Source organism: Leptodactylus fuscus, chromosome 8 (genome assembly GCF_031893055.1).
Source record: "Leptodactylus fuscus isolate aLepFus1 chromosome 8, aLepFus1.hap2, whole genome shotgun sequence".
Taxonomy (NCBI): Eukaryota; Metazoa; Chordata; class Amphibia; order Anura; family Leptodactylidae; genus Leptodactylus; species Leptodactylus fuscus.
The window spans coordinates 24,315,620-24,337,390 of record NC_134272.1 but is presented as its reverse complement, the minus strand read 5'-3'; the positions used below and the strand labels follow the sequence as shown (position 1 = coordinate 24,337,390).

The window sequence follows — 21,771 nt, the reverse complement described above, 5'->3', positions numbered from 1 at the left end:
AGAGAATGTTTTATCTAAAATGGCCTATTCTGTAAAGCAAGTTTTTATGTGAAACCTATTTAAAAAATTGGGATGAGTTTATTTATAATTGTCCATGTCACTATATTCTGCATTTTTCACTCTAGCCACTAAGCCTAATACTAGAGTAACACTTGACAATTCTGTAAGACAGAGGATAACACCTCAACTAATAACTAGAGATGAGCGAACACTAAAATGTTCGAGGTTCAAAATTCGATTCGAACAGCCGCTCACTGTTCGAGTGTTCGAATGGGTTTCGAACCCCATTATAGTCTATGGGGAACATAAACTCGTTAAGGGGGAAACCCAAATTCGTGTCTGGAGGGTCACCAAGTCCACTATGACACCCCAGGAAATGATACCAACACCCTGGAATGACACTGGGACAGCAGGGGAAGCATGTCTGGGGGCATAAAAGTCACTTTATTTCATGGAAATCCCTGTCAGTTTGCGATTTTCGCAAGCTAACTTTTCCCCATAGAAATGCATTGGCCAGTGCTGATTGGCCAGAGTACGGAACTCGACCAATCAGCGCTGGCTCTGCTGGAGGAGGCGGAGTCTAAGATCGCTCCACACCAGTCTCCATTCAGGTCCGACCTTAGACTCCGCCTCCTCCAGCAGGGCCAGCGCTGATTGGCCGAATTCCGTACTCTGGCCAATCAGCACTGGCTAATGCATTGTATTGGCGTGATGAAGCAGTGCTGAATGTGTGTGCTTAGCACACACATTCAGCTCTACTTCATCGGGCTAATAGAATGCATTGGCCAATCAGCGCTGGCCAATGCATTCTATTAGCGTGAACTGAGTTTGCACAGGGGTTCTAGTGCACCCTCGGCTCTGCTACATCAGATTGCTACATCTGATGTAGCAGTGCCGAGTGTGCATCAGATGTGTAGTTGAGCAAAACTGACTCAGCACTGCTAAGTCTGCATTCGCATAGGAATGCATTGGCCAGCCTTCGGCCAATCAGCGCTGGCTCTGCCGGAGGAGGCGGAGTCTAAGGTCGGACCTGAATGGAGACTGGTGTGGAGCGATCTTAGACTCCGCCTCCTCCAGCAGAGCCAGCGCTGATTGGTCGAGTTCCGTACTCTGGCCAATCAGCGCTGGCCAATGCATTCTATTAGCCCGATGAAGTAGAGCTGAATGTGTGTGCTTAGCACACACATTCAGCTCTACTTCATCAGGCTAATAGAATACATTGGCCAATCAGCGCTGGCCAATGCATTCTATTAGCTTGATGAAGCAGAGTGTGCACAAGGGTTCAAGCGCACCCTCGGCTCTGATGTAGCAGAGCTGAGGGTGCACAAGGGTTCAAGTGCACCCTCGGCTCTCCTACATCAGAGCCGAGGGTGCGCTTGAACCCTTGTGCAGCCTCGGCTCTGCTACATCAGAGCCGAGGGTGCGCTTGAACCCTTGTGCACACTCTGCTTCATCAAGCTAATAGAATGCATTGGCCAGCACTGATTGGCCAGAGTACGGAATTCGGCCAATCAGCGCTGGCCAATGCATCCCTATGGGAAAAAGTTTATCTCACAAAAATCACAATTACACACCCGATAGAGCCCCAAAAAGTTATTTTTAATAACATTCCCCCCTAAATAAAGGTTATCCCTAGCTATCCCTGCCTGTACAGCTATCCCTGTCTCATAGTCACAAAGTTCACATTCTCATATGACCCGGATTTGAAATCCACTATTCGTCTAAAATGGAGGTCACCTGATTTCGGCAGCCAATGACTTTTTCCAATTTTTTTCAATGCCCCCGGTGTCGTAGTTCCTGTCCCACCTCCCCTGCGCTGTTATTGGTGCAAAAAAGGCGCCAGGGAAGGTGGGAGGGGAATCGAATTTTGGCGCACTTTACCACGTGGTGTTCGATTCGAACATGGCGAACACCCTGATATCCGATCGAACATGTGTTCGATAGAACACTGTTCGCTCATCTCTACTAATAACACCACTGACCCAACATTGCTTTCACTGCTGGTAGTAGATGATGTCACAACTTGTCTACTCTCTTTCCTGCCCCTCAGTGAGTTAGTGCCAGACTACCTATACTACCTATACTATACTACCTATACTACCTGTTTTTTGGGTAAAAAATATGCAAATCTATTCTCCAGGATGTAATTAGGAGAACAGTGCACTCTGTATGCCACCCTCTAGAGGGCAGCATCCATAACATCATGCATGACTCAGTTAAAAAGTCTAATTAATCATGATGCGGATTTAATTTCCAAATTAATATTTCTATTCCAAAAGGAACAGATTCCCAGCTATGGACAGCGCTGTTTCGGCCTATTGGGCCTCCTCAGCATAGCGCAGGGATACTGATTTGGCAGAGTGAGAGACTATAGACCAGGGTCAGGGGATAATCGTACACATCAGGGAGAGTGTGTGCCTACATAGGCGTACGGAGACTTACAAGTCATTCCTGCTCCGCTAGGGATTCTGGGTAAAAAATATGCAAATCTATTCCCCAGGATGTAATTAGGAGAACAGTGCCTCTGTACTTGTCATAGAACAAATCTTTCTTATAAGGGAACATCTGAAATGGGTAAGTGGTACTTTTCATATTAAAAATGGAAAAAAAGTGACATAAACTTTCTATTGAATGATACATTACAAGTGTCACCAGAGCCATAAGAACTAAAAATGGAATGCAAATGCAATGCAGATGTGAGGCATGCCGAGGTTTATTACCAGAATGGATGCCAAGAGCACAATCTCGCATATATTATGGACGCATTTGACATATATGTCGGGAGCGTTCTCCAACATGTGCGGCATACATGCTGATGACACCCTTACGAACCCCTTTTTGTCCTTTATGGTTACTATTTCATTAGTAGTTTTGCTATCCCACATGCAGGTGGATCCATTTCTTGGCTGGTTTTCTCCTAATCCTATAGAGATTCCTTTGTGTATGTAATTGTAACAGTCAAAAATATATTCTCGGTTTCACATTTTGGCACAGAAATGTCTTGATGAAGACATTTAGATAAAAACAGCTCAGAAATAGTGTGAAGAGTATTGCTATTCTTCCTGTGAACACATATATTCATCGTCACTATTCTTTCCATGGAATCAGACTATTAAAGGCGCAGATACTGCGTACATTTAACCTATGGAAAGTCTTAGCATGAGATTTATTGGACCCTTTAAGAATCTTACATAAAATCTAATTACACGTAATATGTCATAGCTGTAGAACGAACATGTTCATGTGTACTGGGCTGGTGACTTCGGCATTGATTCAGTCCTGAAGCTGGAGGCCCGGGGTGCTTCCATACGCCCCATTGCATCTGCAACTCATATACATATTCTGATAGACTGCTTCTCTATAGAAATAGAGCGTGGATTTCACTAGCTAAAGATATGAAGCTGATCCTGATCTGCCCTCCACTGCACTGTGGCTGGTTTAATACGAGTTCCCTGCTGACAGACTCCCTCTTTAAAGGGAGTTTATGTAGCTTGTTAAGAATCATCTGAAAGTTTGTTACATAAGTACATTTATTTTACTTTGTTTTCTTTTAGAGACTTGATGGTATTGTTGTTAGGCCTCTTTCACATCTGCGTCGGTAATCCGTTCGGAGAGCCCCGAATGGACTACCGAATGCATATGCAAGCGGTGTACAGTGAAAGCACACGGACCCCATAGACTATAGTGGGGTCCATGTGCTTTCCGCACGGTCTGTGCACGAGTCATGCAGACAGGAAAGTAGATCGTGAAGTACTGTTCTGTCTGCATGTTTCGTGCAGAGACCGTATAGAAAGCACATGGACCCCATTATAGTCTATGGGGTCCGTGTGCTTTCACTGCGGCATGTTCCATTGGATACTGTATTTGTGTATTTGGAAGCAATCACCTTAGAAGGGTCAGAATCAATATATCATAAATTGGATCACAAACTAGATAAAAATGACTTTACATCTACTCAGAACTCAACATCTAATAAAGCTATAAAAAATATCATTAAGTGGGGAGATTTGTTTATTTCCTGCGCCCGTTTCATGGCATAAAGAGGTAACACATCAGGGGTTTGGGACTTTTTGAGAGCCATCCGTCCATTTTTTTTTTTTTTATTCCTTCCTTGCCGCGTTTTGCAAAGGACTGGAATCTCTGCACACATTCCAGTCTAGGCACATTGACTACCGGGGGATTTGCTTAATTTATGCAGAGGTGTGCGCAGGGGATATCAAGACGGATGTTGAAAATGCCGGCCCTGATAAACCCTCCTTAATGAGTTTATTAATCAGTAAGTAAATACTGTCTGCCTAACAATACATGAAAGATAGAATGAAATCAGACACAGGTGGTCAGAGTTCATTACAAGTAGTTGAGCATGGTGGATCTTATCGTGTAGATCTTACATCCAAAATGTATATCACACATCTCAATATAGTGTCATGGGGAAAAATCATAACTAGAGATGAGCGAACAGTAAAATGTTTGATATTCAATATTCGTTTCGAGTAGCCCCGCAATATTCGACTACTCGAATCGACTATCGAATCCTATTATAGTCTATGGGGGGAAAATGCTCGTTTCAGGTGTAGGCAACATTCGATCAAATAGAACTTACCAAGTCCACGAGTGAGGGTCAGGCTGGATTCTCCGAATAGTCTTCTCCGTGCAGTGTCCCTGCGGCGTCGTCCGGCTCTGAATTCACTCTACCAGGCATCGGGCCTGGGCAGAGCCGACTGCGCATGCCCGCACTACAAGAAAATGGCTGCTTACAGTCAAAGAAGACTCCTAAAGGTAGGAGAAGAACCAGCGTTGATTGGCCGACTGTATAGCATTCGGCCAATCAACGCTGGTTCTGCATCAAATTTTTCCATTCGAATAGCGAGTGGTACTCGATCGAGTACGAGTATTTCGAATACCGTAGAATTTGATCGAATGCCTACTCGATTGAGTACTACTCGCTCATCTCTAATCATAACCTAAGTGGCAAAGATAGAAAAACAATTAAAAAGAACTACGAGGTATACATAATATTCAAATAAATAAAATAAATAATCCCAAAGAAAAACAGACAAACCAGTAATCTTTTCATACACTGTCTACCAATAAGTATTTGGACACCCAGGCAAATGAAGATATCTGCGGTGTCACATCTTCCGCCATTAAAGATCGTGTAGGAAACAGCATTGGCATTAGTTGCATAGAAGATGCCATGTAGTGCAGAGTTGTTCGATTTCAAGAAAGGGGTGATTGTGGGGTACCTCAGAAATGGTCGATCCTTAAGGGACATAGCAAGCGAACTGAATTACCCAAAATCGACTGTGGCCTATGTGATTACAAAGTGGAAGGTGAACGGTGATTGTCGGAATGTGTCCCAAGTCGGCAGACCCCCGAAACTGGGAGATAGAGACCGACGAGTGCTGGTCAGAGAAACCGCACCCAACCAATGGCTCACATACACCAGGAGTGTCACCAGGCATCCGGGAGTATTGTGTCGCTCAATACCATCCGTAAGGAAGCATCTGCTGGGGTCTACCAACTATTGGATAGCAATAAATGTTGTTTTTCTATTCTACCGCAGGTGTCCAAATACTTATTGGTAGACAGTAGAGATGAGCGAGTAGTATTCGATTGAGAAGGTATTTGACCAAATACTATGGTATTCGAAATACTCGTATTCTATCGAATACCACGCGGTAAACTCAGTAAAAATTTGATTCCCCTCCCACCTTCCCTGGCACTTAATTTACACCAATAACTATGCAGGGGAGGTGGGACAGGAACTAGGACAATGTAGGCATTGAAAATTGTCATTGTGGACTTGGTGACTCCAATTGGTCGAATTTTGGATTCCCTGAAATGAGCATGTTTTTCCTATAGACTATAATGGGATTCGATATTCGATCGAATTGTCAAATATTGAGGTCTACTCGAATCGAATTTCAAATATTCGAAAATTTCACTACTCGCTTATCTATAGTAGACAGTGTATAATCCAAGACAGACTGGATGATGTTGAGATCAGGGCCTTGTCAGGTCCATATCATCACTTCCATGACTGCCCCTCCAAGAGTCAGTCACACCAAATATTAATCTGATTTTTTGTTCTTTCTCTGAATTGATAAAAATAAACTATTAACACTTCTATTATTTAAAGGATTCTTACTTTTCAGCATGTTTCCACCATCTTGTAAAATATTTGAGCAATATATATATATACCTATATACTTATTTTATTTTACAAGGCTCTTTTGCACAGGGAATGCTATCATGGAGAAAAATAAAATTCTAGGATTAATATTTGACAAGATATTTTTGCCCAGGACAGCATAGATGTTTTAGTAAGTCGCCAAGTACAACTTAAATCCCCGAGCTTACAAAAATGTCATCGGCTTTATGCTGTGGAACAATTTAGATATAAACCAGCAGATAAGTCCAAGAGAAGATTAGTCAACATGAGTGCTAAAATTGCTCATTGATTTTCAGCCCTTTATTGCAAAATATATCACGTGGCCACAAACCCTTGCTCCGCTTGCAATGTTTTATTTTGTTTTAAGCTTTCACAGGAATATGTGCAATGTTTTATACTGTTCAAGAACTACAATGATGGTATCCAATGAGCACGCTCTCATGTTATGGAAATGAAGATAATATATAAGTAGCATATTTTCTGCCTCTTATATGGCGGTATAATACATAAAGCTAAGATTAATCCGCTATCTTGCTCTGTCTCTTTATGTCTTCCTCCTTCTAATCCTGACCATACGCATTGGACCACTCATTCAGCCAACAGGTACTCCTCCCAGCTATTCCCCCATACACATGCATGCACTGGATCACGCGATGGGAGTAAGTGGCTACCAGACACCTCCGGCTGTGGCTTTTCTGTTCTGTGTAAGGGTAAGCTCAGATGGGGCTTTTTGGACCACACCTGAGGTGGAGGCCACCTCAGGTTCCGGTCCAAAAAAACAGGCAGTCATGACTGAATGCCGGGGCACAGCACCGGCATCCAGTTGCGCGCTCCGCTTTGGGTTAGACCCAATGAATGAGCCTAGTCAGGAGGAGGGAGTGTCTTCAGGCCGAATTTCGAGGCGAAACAGCCTGAAGAATGAGCATCTCGCTTTTTTTCTGAGAGCCGGAACAAGCCGGCGCCCGGAAAAAACACCTGAACAGCTCCCATTGATTTCAATGTGTGCTGTCTTTTTGGTCAGGGTTTTGAGGTGAATACGGCCTCAAATTCCTGACCAAGAAACCCCTTGTGAAATTACCCTAAAAGGTTTAGACATATGGAATCCAACAAATCCAAATCTTCTTTCCAGTGATAACAAACACTGGAGGAAAGTGTGAACACCCACATATGCATTAGAGGGCTAGCTGGTCCTACTGAAGTTCCCGTTTGTGGAAATGTACCATATAATGGGTGTCAACTGTTTTGAATAGCACTTGCTAGTAGTGTCCATGATCAGAAACATCTTACGCTGGGTTCACACCAGTGTTCAGTGTGCATGCAGAAGATGGAAACCTGTCATGCCGAGTACAGCCGTGAGCGCCAGTGAGCTTTTATGCTGTCTGCAGTGAAACCAGTTTTTTTAAAACTGGACACAGAGTACTGCATGTCTGACTCTGTGTCCGGTTACATAAAAACGGTTTTGCGACGGAGAACATAAAACGCTCACCGGCACTCACAGCCAGACACTTTTCAAAGCCATTCAAATGAATGGGTTTGAAACATGACTGCAGGTTTCTGTCTCCTGTCCAGTTTCGTGCAGGAAACGCAGACCTGCATAACGGAGACCCCGTGCGCAGATGTGAATGAGCCCTTATTGACTTGGATGACTTGAACCACATGAGATATCCACTGACTGCATGATAAAGTTCCCTAGGGGGATTACAAATTAAAAGAGGTTTAAAACATTTTTAAATCCATATAAAAAAATTAAAATCACTCATTTCCCAATTTTACGTATAAAAACAAACAAATAAAATTGGTATTATTACGTCCAAAAATTTGTGAACTATTAAATATAAAAGAATTCCATATTAAAGTATTTATTCTGGCAGGGCTTAATAGGAACATCATGTAACTACAATGTACTGCAAAGCTAAAGTATTACTGTGTACTGTACAAGGAATCCACTGATTCCCTAAGGTAAGGCTGAGTTCACACAGAGTTTTTTGGTCAGGAATCCGCCTCAAAATCAGCCTCCTAATAGAGTTCTATGGGGAGGCTTTTTTTTGGAGGCTGATTTTGAGGCGGATTCCTGACCAAATTCCTGATCAAAAAACTTTGTGTGAACTCAGCCTATCTATCTCATAAAACAACAGAGGAAGGCAGAAGCAAGGGATCTAAGCACTGGTTCCAATCACTTAACCCAGGGTTTGAACCAGCTGAAAAAAAACTAAGTATATCATCTGAAAACTAGGGTTGAGCGATCGGGATCGGAAAAGATTGGATTCCGATTCTGATCTTTTCCTGTGGGATAGAAGTCGGGGGTTATTTCCCACACTGCTTGGCTACTGGCCAATCATTGTGGGAAAAGCTAACAATGATTGACCAGTAGCCAAACATTGTGGGAAACAATCGGAATCCGATTGCTCAACCCCACTGAAAACCCCAAAGGAAGTAAAAAAGCTCCTTGGAGAATCCCATTAAAGAGGACCTTTCATGACTTTGGGCACAGGCAGTTCCGTATACTGCTGGAAAGCCGACAGTGTGCTGAATTCAGAGCCTCCAATCTGTGCCCTGGGTAAAGCGCAATTGATCCCGGTACTACAGCTCTTCACAGTCAGAAGGGCGTTCCTGACAGTCTGTCAGGAACTTCCTTCTCCACAGCAGCGCCTATACCACTGTACAGTGTGAGCGGGGAGGAACGCCCCCTCCCTCTGCTCACAGTGCTTGTCCATAGACGAGTATTATCAGGGGGAGGGGGCTTCCTCCCCGCTCACACAGCACAGCGCGATAGGCGCTGCTGTGGAGAAGGAAGTTCCTGACAGACTGTCAGGAACGCCCTTCTGACTGTGAAGAGCTACGGTACCGGGACCGCTAGCTCTTTACCCGGGGCACAGATCGGGAAAGCCGACGGTGCTCTGAATTCAGTGCACTGTCAGCTTTCCAGCAGTATATAGAACTGCCTGTGCCCGATCTGATGAAAGGTCCTCTTTAAAAAGCATATCACACACACAACCACAACCATACTGTCTACACAAGTCATTCAGATTCGGATATTCACCGTATTATACTTTTTCAACAGAGAACCTTTAAGTAATTCTTACAAAAAGTGAATAAAATGAAAACAAGTAGCACCCTGACAAACATAAAACTTATGAGTATGTTCAACCTTTTAACATTTGTAAAAATGTAATTTCCTTTCCTGACAATGTGGTAACTGTACAACAAAAGAGAATAGAAGTGAGTAACACATTCTTTCCTGGCACATAATACCCTGTCACTCCTGAAATATTCTTTCCAGAATAGTTTATATAGGTCAAGTCATGTGGTGGATCAGCTATTTAATCACAGACATGATCTGAAGAATGTTTCTAGTAGTATACACAAAGAAGAACAAAGCCACAAGAAGAAAACAGAAGATAAAATACAAATATTCAACTCAGAGTAGAATAAAATGCAACGGCAACAAAAAATCATCTGAAGTCAACATTCACTAACTTGTATCATAGTAGTGTTTCTGAAGTATCCTTAGAAGGGTCTGTGTTACAGGGGTAAGGAGGGGGTTAATGTCATGTGAGGTAAACACACCATCAGCACAAATATCTCGCCTTCTCTGCCTACACTGAAATATACTTAAGCTATGTGAAAGCGACATGGGTCTAGAGGCTGCCATACACATTTGGGATCAGCCAACAATCTAGTGTGTATGTGAGCGTTCCAGCTATCTAACAGTTGATGTCAAGGAAACGACGGATCGTAGAGATATTATAGGGGTTGTCTCATCTCAAGGATCCTATCTTTTCTGGTTGCTTATGCAAATTGAAGACTTTTCCTAAATATACTGGTTTAGAAATGCTGCTTTGTTTGCCTGCTATGTGAACGTAGTCCTCCCATTGTTTACACAGCGTTGCTACAACCACAGATCTGTGAGATAGGACAAGTGACATCACTTACTCAGTGTCAGCAGTCTCTATGTAAACACATGGATATCACGGAGTCATTTTGTACAAGCATCTGCATATTATCTGATCAGTATTGTGATACCTAATAGTTCAGCAAGGAGGAGGGGGGTCAGATAGAGAGAAACAGGAAGTGAGAAGAAGAGACTGCAGGCAAAACTGAAACAATGCGATGGGAAAACCCCTTTAACCTTGGAGAACCTTCCACAGGGTGATTCATAAATGGTAGATCATTCAGAAAGTTGGCATGGCCTTGACAAGAGTTTGGGGTTTGTAATGAAGGTGCCGTAACTGCAAAACGGTACAGGAAACTGTGAGAGCTGCTTGTTGAATGAAACAGTCTTCTCTACTTGTGGTCTGTCTGGGTTGTCCGGACCCTCTTTGCCCCCAACGCCTTCTAATTGCTTAGTCGGAAGGGCAATTTGCCAAAGTGACCAACCTGCTTCTCTCAGTACAATGATGGGCTCCCCTCTCCCGTCAGTCAACTGGGCAAAATGTAGAGGCATGTCTAGCACTCAGTGATGTCGCACAAGGAAGTGCACTACACAAAAGTAACCTTTGAGAGGTTTTCTTTATTAGTCATTGGGGCGGGGGGGGGGGAATTTTTTTGCCTCCTTGTTGCACAGGTCACACCAGGAACAGTGCGATCCCCAGTGCTTTTCTAGTTCTCAAAAATATAACTTATGTGTTGGGAACAAAACCTCCTTCACGGGCGAGTTATATACTTGCACATATTTCCCATGTAACATTGTATACAGTCTACCACATTTCTGACCTTGCGTAATGTGAGTCACCACTCTGATGAAAGAGTTTATTGGCAATGAACATATCTATATTTGCTATAGTTTATTACCGTACTTATATATAGTAAGTTTATTATATACAAATACTATATCCTCTGTATCTTCTATAACGCTCCTTGTATTGTTCTTCAAGGCTTTGTGCATGACATCTTGTAGGGAGTAGGGAAGGAAGGACTGTGATAGACTCAGAGGCAAGTAATGGTTATATGATGCTTGTGCCTGGCTATAGATAATACATCACCCTTCCCAAAAGCATCAGTGCCCCGTTAAGATACATTATTTTCTTTCTATGATCATTTTCTTCTAAATACGCGGAGTTACACCTCAGTGGAGACAAGAGTAATGGTCAATTCTTGAAAGCTGCACAGTCCAATCCTTAAATATAGAACTTGACGTGCTCCTGTGTGCCATTCAATGAAGACATAACTGCAAATGCGCTGTCAACAAAAAGCTTGAGGTTTTGATATCTTGGACATTTACACGTTGCCGAATATGACTTTATGACAACTGTAGTGGCAAACAGGACTTTTCTCTCCGCATGCTTCGAGCGGAAATCACATGGACCCCGTTAAAGTCTATGGGGTCTGCGGGTTTCCTTTGGGTAATTTCTTTTTAATGTGTATAGGTAAAGGTAAGAGTTACTTATATGATGGCAGTAGGGTTACTGCTGGCTGTATACTATTCTAAGAGGTGAGTCTTCTGGTTGGGATTCTGGAGGACAGTTTTATGAATTGTGGTAGAAAATTCCAGAGTATGGCGGATGCACAGGGGAAATCGTGTAGACGGTACTGTGAAGAACAGATCAAAGAGGGTCCTGTAAGGACTGGAGATGAGGTCAGGGATGTATGGAGAGGACAGCTTGTGGATGGCTTTGTGAGTTACAACTAATATTCTGAATAGAATTGTTTGGGCAATGCTTGGTGAGTAAAGGGATCGTGGGGGGGGGGGGCAGATGAGGAGTAAGGGCACCTCATATATGATTTTGTTTTTTAATTGAAAAAACCATACTAGAGTACTAGGGGTATGTTTGCAGATGACGTGAGGTGTCTTACCGAAGCCTATACATCTGTAGATGAGAAGAGGAAACTCTACATCCTACTGGGAGAAGAGGAGACCACTGAGGGGATCGCTGCCCAATACGTGTCCAGCTGCCACCAAATGAGGGGGAGATGAGACCCGAAGGACTATTATACCCCATTATAATCACCCACCTACCCTATTCCTGCCCATACCCACATGTCCATTGTCCACCTGCCACCAAACGAGGAGAACGACGAGACCCCAAGGACCATTGTACCCCTAAACCACCCACTCCACGCCCGCCCCATCCGCTCCCTCACCCCCCAACCACTTTCTTTGCTTTGGCAATGCCAAATGTATAATCAGACGTACCAATAAAGCTTATTTGATTTCATATACAGTCCACCTACTACATATCGCCAATGCAGTCATTCTAGCAGGTCATGTCCACAAATAATGTATAGAGAGCCAAATGTGCATGAATATCTCTGCATTGTCTCTTTCACATGCTACCTGTCAGGGTCTGTCACCCGGGTCCATTTGCAGATTGGACCAGACCCTTCCCGTTGCGACAGCTCATTAATCTCACCCCGTTCCTCCTGCAGCCCACTTGTCTATCCTTTGTGTCAATCACCATAAGCCGCTGCGGTATGCTCGGTGTGCTCTGGTCTTCTGTATAGTCTGTCTGCTTTCCCTGTTGACATACAAGGGTGTGAGATATAATTACATCTCATGGCTCTGCAGGAAATTCATCGGGGACGTGTTATTTAAAGCAGCAATATACGTTTCCGCACAGATTGAGTGATAAGCAGCCCTGAGAGAGGGCAACCTGACTATTCCAAATCTGTCTTGTGCTGTGCCATAGAATAGTAATTACCTGATATATTGACTTGCAAACTAAGCGCATTAACTCCATGCTTTCTTTGTAGCTCACTTATTAGACTTTAAGTTCTCTTGTCTATCCAAATGTTACTCTTGTTTTTTTTTTTTTTTTTTTTGTTCTATTACTCTCCAAACGTTATTGTCTCCGTGTTTGGAATACATTAAGATAATTATGGGAAATCCCGTACTATACTTAACATTTGGAACATTTCTTTTGTATTGTCATGCAAATTGTGGAAAGCAAATTAAATTGCTGGTTCTCGGCAGCAATGTAAGACTATTTTCAGTGTTGAGTATTCATTGTTTTATCCAGTCTCTTCAAATATTAATGGACTGCTTATATTACCGAATTCACAGGAATAGTTATTCATGAAAAGTTCTCTCTACCTGCAGTAACTTTTTCTGAACGACGGTCAGAAATAACTGAATATTTCTGTTTCTCTTCGCAGTGAAAGGTGCAGGTATACCATGAGAGGCCACGTGGATTCTGTTAATAGCATTGAGTTCCTGCCGTACTCGAACATTGTGCTCACTAGCTCTGCCGATAAGACCTTGTCCCTGTGGGATGCCAGAATGGTAAGTCAATCAGACTGGATCTAATGGCCAAAGTTGGAAATGTTTAAAAATATAGATTTTGGTCAAAATGCCCTTTATCAGTATGTCATCGATAGGGTGGCAATTTACGGACAGATGGAGTGAATGTCATTGGATTTACAGTGCTGAGCATCAGTTCAGGATAAAATAATAATCTTGAGGATCTGAGTGACTTTTGGCCAGGTTAGGATTGGGTCAGAGCATCTCTAAAATAGCAGATCTTCTGGGGGTGTTTCTTGGATGCAGTGGTTAGTACCTCCTAAAAGTGGTTTAAGGAAGGGAAGCTGGTGAGCAAATGACAAGGTCATTGGTGCCAGTGGTGTAACAATCGTGGTCGCAGGGTGTGCAACCGTAACCATGTCTGGAGGGGTACCAGCTGAAAATGGCCAGGACCTTGGACCACTATGGTAGTGGTCAGGTAAAGCCCTCTATACAAAATGTTAATGGAAAGGGGCCCCTTTCTATTAGATGCCAGCCCAGGGAAGGTGTATAAGAATAAAAAAAACACTTATACTCACCCGTCCTGGGCTAGGCATCCTCTCCAGGGCTCTTCCTGCTGAGGTTCCATCAGTGATCACATGGGGCACGCCAGGATAATGACATCATTGTGCCACACATGACCTCAGTCGTCAAAGGATGCCAGAAGAGGGTGCTGCAGACAGCAGGAGGAGGGAGCAGGTGCCCAGGTGAGGTGCATATAAGTGATTGTTATTTTTAATCACTTCTCTTGGGCCTTTACTTATTATACTCTGGGGTCTGAATATAACCAGCATGTACACTCACCGGCCACTTTATTAGGTACACCTGTCCAACTGCTCGTTAACACTTAATTTCTAATCAGCCAATCACATGGCGGCAACTCAGTGCATTTAGGCATGTAGACATGGTCAAGACAATCTCCTGCAGTTCAAACCGAGCATCAGTATGGGGAAGAAAGGTGATTTGAGTGCCTTTGAACGTGGCATGGTTGTTGGTGCCAGAAGGGCTGGTCTGAGTATTTCAGAAACTGCTGATCTACTGGGATTTTCACGCACAACCATCTCTAGGGTTTACAGAGAATGGTCCGAAAAAGAAAAAACATCCAGTGAGCGGCAGTTCTGTGGGCGGAAATGCGTTGTTGATGCCAGAGGTCAGAGGAGAATGGCCAGACTGGTTCGAGCTGATAGAAAGGCAACAGTGACTCAAATAGCCACCCGTTGCAACCAAGGTAGCCAGAAGAGCATCTCTGAACGCACAGTACGTCGAACTTTGAGGCCGATGGGCTACAGCAGCAGAAGACCACACCGGGTGCCACTCCTTTCAGCTAAGAACAGGAAACTGAGGCTACAATTTGCACAAGCTCATCGAAATTGGACAATTGAAGATTGGAAAAACGTTGCCTGGTCTGATGAGTCTCGATTTCTGCTGCGACATTCAGATGGTAGGGTCAGAATTTGGCGTCAACAACATGAAAGCATGGATCCATCCTGCCTTGTATCAACGGTTCAGGCTGGTGGTGGTAGTGTCATGGTGTGGGGAATATTTTCTTGGCACTCTTTGGGCCCCTTGGTACCAATTGAGCATCGTTGCAACGCCAAAGCCTACCTGAGTATTGTTGCTGACCATGTCCATCCCTTTATGACCACAATGTACCCAACATCTGATGGCTACTTTCAGCAGGATAATGCAATGCCATGTCATAAAGCTGGAATCATCTCAGACTGGTTTCTTGAACATGACAATGAGTTCACTGTACTCCAATGGCCTCCACAGTCACCAGATCTCAATCCAATAGAGCATCTTTGGGATGTGGTGGAACGGGAGATTCGCATCATGGATGTGCAGCTGACAAATCTGCGACAACTGTGTGATGCCATCATGTCAATATGGACCAAAATCTCTGAGGAATGCTTCCAGCACCTTGTTGAATCTATGCCACGAAGAATTGAGGCAGTTCTGAAGGCAAAAGGGGGTCCAACCCGTTACTAGCATGGTGTACCTAATAAAGTGTATGTCCACGTTACTTTGACATTTGCCTAAGCATACAAAGTATAACGATACCCCGTAATGGCAGCGGTGTTCTTTAATAGGAATATCCTCCTTGGCAGTATAAAATACGCCGTCACTCCACTGCTAATCTTTAAAGGAATGTTCTGAGGAAGTTGGCTAAGCACTCAAATTGTTGACTTGGTTTCTAAATATGTCATATTTTCATCCATTAGAATGTTTGTGGATGTGCTGAAAAACAAGTCTAATCCGTGAAGGCTCCATCTCATAATATACAGGGTTTATGAGATCTGCAGCTAATGTCTCATAGCCAGATTAAATAAATATATATATATATATATATATATATATATATATATATATATATATATATATATATGGTATACGGTGCATATATATATATATATATATATATATATATATATATATATATATATATATATGCACCGTATACATTGATGTTCCTGTAATCCGGCATTCAACAATCCAGCAGATTTTGTGTTACTGAGATTTTTTCTGTACTTATATTTTTCTATGAGCCTCTGATGAGTCACAGAATATGATAATCCAGCATCTAAGAAGTCTCAGGGGTTGTACAAAGTGTGATTAGGAATTTTAACCTAATCAGCAGATCTAAAAGAACATTTACAGATTATTTATAGTTGTGTGCAATGACCTATGCATTTCCAGATGTAGCTCGTACAGGGCGAGGAGAGACCGTGCGGTATTTTTGTGTACCGCTATAAGTAGCTCATAGTTTTGCCTCATTGGGATATTCCAAATGTCCAGCTCTGCTACATCTGTACTATATACTGTAGATTAGTACGACCTTGTCCTTTACTATTCAGACTACCCAACCTGTACAGCCGCAGATATCGGCACAAGTCATGTAATAGAAGGACATCGCTCATGTTAAACGTCAACAGGACAATAGAGATCAATGGCTACAGTAGTTGTGGGTTTGATGTGTCCTGTGCCTTATAAACACATTTGATTCGTCTTCTTACTTTCATCCCAGATATGTTTTGCTCTTGTTATTCCAGTGTGTGAAGATATGTGGCTTATATAAAGGTCAGCATATGGCGGCTGATCTATTCCACTGTAGGCTGTAAGACGCAACATTCTGTTCATTGGGCAGCACAAAGCGTCTGCGCATCTGTCTCCGTTGTGGGGAATTTGCTGATCTATGAAGATGAGACATTTGTAGTAAATGATCCTAAACAAGGTTGTGAAGAATGTAAATGGAATAGAAGACCGGCAGTGAGGCTACACTTCAGATCTCTCTTTTGAAGAGTCAATTTCCAAACTTAGATCGCCAGGAAAGAGGTTGTGCATCCATATATAGCGGCTTTATAGCGTAGTATGTGGTTATAGTACATTATGTACACGTAAATTGAGGATAGAAGAAGACCTGGATGCCATGATGAGTAGAAAGTCAGCCATGACTGTTTAAAGGGATTCTATCATTAAAATCACATTTTTTATAGATCACACGTATGAATAGCCTTAGGAAAGGCTATTCTGCTACTACCTTTAGATGTCTTCTCCGCGCCGCCATACGATAGAAATCCCGATTTTTATCTGTATTCAAATAAGTTTTCTTGCAGCACTGGGGGCGGTCCTCAGCGCTCAAACAGCACTGGGGGCCTCCCCAATGCTGCGAGAAAAATCTCCAACGTCGCCTCTGTCTTCTTCAGGAACAGCCTCTCTGCGCGTCTTCTTCTGGAGCTGGGTTCAAACTTCTAGGCCTTGGGCAAAGCCAATTGCGCATGCCCACAGGCCACAAGAAAATGGCCGCTTACTTACTGTGTAAACGGCCATTTTTTTTGTGGCCACGGGCATGCGCAGTCGGCTCTGCCCGAGGCCTAGAAATTTGAACCCATGAGCCATGTTTGAACCATGGAATCTGCTTGAAGATAGGGCATGCCGCATTTTTTTTTTCTCCTATCTGAAAAAAAATCGCTAGCGGAAAAAAACTGATTAACTTCCATTGAAAAGAATTAGGCATTTTTGCAGGCCGATTTTAAGGTAGATTCTGCGTCAAAATCCGCCTGCAAAAAACTCTGTGTGAACATACCCTAATAGTAACATTGTACTCAGTAGTAATATTATTAAAGGCAAGAGCCATCAGATATTCTGAAACATCACAAAGGCTTATTATACTATATCTGTAAGGGCTCGTTCACATCTGCGCCCCGGGTCTCCGTTCTGTAGGTTTACGTTTCCTGCACAAAACAGGGCAGGAGACGGAACCCTGCCGGCATCTTTCCAAACCCATTCATTTCAATGGGTATGAAAGATGTCCAGCCGTGAGCGCCTGTGAGCGTTTTATGCTCTCCGCGGCGAAACCGTTTTTTTTTAAACCGGACACAGAGTCGGACATGCAGTACTCTGTGTCCGATTTAAAAAAAACACGCTCACCAGTGCTCACGGCCGGACCCGGCATGACAGGTTTCCGTCTTCTGCATGCAGAAACTTGAGAATGGAGTGCCGAACACTGATGTGAACCCAGTATAATACGTCCAATGTCCAACTGGGCAGCCTATGGGCTAATTGACACGTCATTGGCTTTTTCGCGCAGCTAAAATAATTAAAATTCCAGTATGTGGTTCGCATTGTATATGCTCCATGCCGGCTAGAAGAGCTGTCCGTAAATCCTCTATAGATGAATATGGTTGTGGATATGGTATTCTCTGAAACCTATCAACATAGTGCAAATGTAATTATAATCCTATGCCTAATTAGTGCTAATGTACAATGTGCTGTGCAGGGCGGACGCATGCATCGGAGTGCTGTACTTACTTTTGCTGTATCGTTGAGGCACTAAGTCTAAGTAATTGACCCAAAATACAATTGGGAAAGATCAAATTCTCAAATCACTCTTCTTTGTCTCTAATTACCATCCTTGTTATAATTGCCTCGTTAATAGTTATCGAACTTGTGGCCAACTTTTTAATCAACCTGCTTAATTAGAAATTCTATGCGGAGAAGAGAACCGGTGTTGCGATCTGTGTTAGGACGTGGCGGGCGTTTTGACCCATTCTGTGCCACGCAGCGGACCGTAGCCATCGGAGCGCCATTCTCTTCTGTGCCTTGTAACAAGGCAGTGAAAAGTGCGGCAGGAGTTGAATGGGCGAGTGTTTATCGGTGACGCTCTATAGGTAATAGATGCATATTAAGATCCAATAATTACAGTTGGCATTAAGAAATAGCATGCATGATTGGATAGAAGTAATGGCTTCACTTGTGATATAGCGATTAAACATATGCTTGATTCTGGTCCAATGAATATTCTTTCTTCGAGCGTATTCATCAATGCGCCTCTGACATCAGCCCACTCATGATTTAATTGATGTTATTGTGGGCTCGTGAAGGTAAATGGTCGATGTTGTGACTCATCATCTCAAGGGCTAAAAGTGGAATTACAGAGCTCCGCGGCGTGCAGCTGGGTAGGTTACACTGTGTATGTCATTCTGGAAATTATTATTTTCCCTTGTGCTTACGTAAATGTGCTTGGCTTCTGTAATCCTTAATATATTAAAGGGACCCTTCGTAGTCTTGCAGAATATAATGCAGTCTTGAGGTCTGCGGAATTTATCACTGGGATTATGGAAGGCTTGTTTTGAAAATCACTCTATTGAAATCGCATCGCCAATGGGAATTTAGGGAACGTATGAATGAAGTCAATGAGTAACAAACAATACAATGGTTAATACCTTACTAAATCGATGTATGATAGAAATAGAAGCCTTCTGGCGCTAGGTTCATACTTGTATTCCACTTGCTGACCCCACGAATGAAAACTGAATCCACCTAAAAAAGCAGGTTACCATAGACTATAATGGGGTCCACCTGGTTTCCGCCTGAAACTTGCCAGACTTTACTCTGCATTTTTTAAGCAGATTTGGGGATAAAAACACTGAACAGAGACCAGGTGCAGGTGTGAATCTAGCCTTATTTTATAGCTCCTTAAGGCTAAAGCCCTACTTTGCGGAAATGCAGCTTTTTTGTTGCAGATTTTGCTGCGGTTTTTGGAGTCAAAGCCAGGAGTGGATTTAGCAGAAGGGTAAAGTATAAGAGCTATGTATGTATTTCCCATTCCTTTTTCAGCCACTCTTGGCATTGGCTCAAAAAACAGCAGCAAAATCTGCAACAAAAAAAAGCTGCATTTCCGCAACGTGGGGTTTATTTAGACCCACCACCTCAGACGCCTCAGATTTACTTATTACCATGTGACGTCACATTGTTCTGTATACCATACATACTCGAGTATAAGCCGAATTTTTCAGCCCAGTGTTTGTGCTGAAAAAGCACCCCTCGGCTTATACTCGAGTCAGCAAATTGTTTTTATTTTTTTATTTTTTTTTAGGAGGGGGGTCTATGACCAGCCACAATATTAGTGTATAGAATCTCCCATAAAATAGTGCAAAAAAAAAATAAAAAATAAATAAATAAAAGTTCTAATTCACTCCTTTCCCTAGAATACATATAAAAGTAGAAAATGACTGTGACACACATACACATTAGGTCTCCCTGTGTCTGACAGTGCCCAGGCTACTGAATATAGGAGATCTGCAGTGCTCCTGTTCTGTCAGGAAGGGGTTAATAGGAGCACCGCAGATCCCCTATATTCAGCCAGGCTGAGATCCAAGTGGGGAAAAAAAAAACAGTCCTCAAGCTCAGGGAAGGGACAGACAGACAACCAAAACACCCCCTCCCCTTCCCCAGCATCTACTGCACCCAAAAACTCCGACTATTTTAATTTTTAAAATTTTCCAGCAGCTGCTGCATTTCCCCCCAGGCATATACTCGAGTCAATACGTTTTCCCAGTTTTTTGTGGTAAAATTAGGGGCCTCGGCTTATATTCGGGTCGGCTTATACTCGAGTATATACGGTATACAATGTGAAGATTACTTACCATTGTATATAGTGAAATTGAAGACGTTATGACTTCAGAGAAATCAAATGAAAGTCAAATCAAATGAAATCACACAAATGAAGGCTCACCTTTTGTGGCTGTGACAATTCGGTCACAACTACTATAAAGACATACTATAGGGAGTCTCCAATGGATGGATGGCGGAACCCCTCCAACAGCAGCAGCCAAACCTCTTAAAGCCAGACCACGGGTTGTGATGTCTAGGAAATCCAAAAATGGATCAAGAAGATGGCAGGAGGCGCGCTGGTCCAAGTCAATTCTTTTATTTAACATACAATGCATTTCGGGTTAACTACCCATTGTACACACTTGAAAAATTGTAGTTAAGGCGAAACGCGTTGTGTGTTGAATAAAAGAATTAACTTGGACCAGCGCGTCTCATGCCATCTTCTTTGATTTATCCCTGAATTTCTTGTAGGCCATGTCCACCATCTTCCAGAAGTTTTATAGCTCCTTCTTTAGTGATGCGATGGTGGACTGAGTCTCCTGGGATAGTCTCAGGGTGTTGGGGAACTAAGAAGGATTTAAGCATCTAAAAACTCATATTTCATTACGTCTTTTTTCCGCAGTGTTTTTTTTTACCATAAAGCCCACATAGTTTTCTTCTGTAGACTTTCTGTTTCCATAAAACGCCAGCATTTTCGTACATAGAATTGACCTGCTGGAATTTCAGCAAATCTCAGCATCTCCACTGCAGATTTTATTCTACCATGTGTGGATAGGATTAACCAGAATCCAATCCACTTTGCAGGTAATGTAAAACTCAGCGTTTTTGCAATGTGGGGGTCCAATCTTAAGTTTGTTTTTTTTTTGTTTTTTGTTTTTTGGTTATTCTCCAATAACACCTTACTTCTGCATTAACATAGAAGTCCGGTATCGCTCAATGTAAATTTTTGCCACTTGCTACAGTAAAGAAGACAAATGGAGAAAAATGCAGAGGACTGAAAATCTCCATTCTGTAATAGTGCGGATGAACATCTGGAAGCAGTTCTATAATATGTTACAAGTTTCATTAATGTTTAATCTACATTGTTATTCTGGTAGTCACACTTAATACTAAAAGTGTCCAAAATGGAAAAGACAAAGATTTCAATGATTTAGATAAACATCTGTCGAGTGGAGTGGCATAAAGATTGCAAAAATTAAGCAAGTAGCGAGTGGCGGACTGCCAAGGAAGAGCTGTTCTGGCTCCTGAAATGAAAAAGAAATTAGCTACTGTAAGGGTTGAGCTTTCTTCTCGTGATATTCCGAACAGTCTTGTGTGACTCACATACCCCTGCTGTCCATCATTCATGTCTATTTAGCCGCCAGACAGAAAAAAAATACCGCAGGAGCGAAAGACAAAAGGGTGAAAGGTTTGGTACAATTTAAGATACAGAAGTTTTTCTAACGTTACATTTCTTCAATGAGAGATTATTATTCATACAAGTCTG

The 21,771-nt window shown here is 42.7% G+C and overlaps 1 protein-coding gene across 1 annotated transcript in view; it reads left to right on the top strand.

The window, feature by feature from the left end:
* SPAG16 (sperm associated antigen 16) overlaps positions 1-21,771 on the top strand; it is a 587,076-nt gene that overhangs the window by 337,637 nt on the left and 227,668 nt on the right. The window contains exon 13 of the mRNA XM_075284951.1: positions 13,268-13,394. Within this exon, the coding sequence (XP_075141052.1) occupies positions 13,268-13,394 (127 nt within the window). The remainder of the gene's footprint in view (positions 1-13,267; positions 13,395-21,771) is intronic.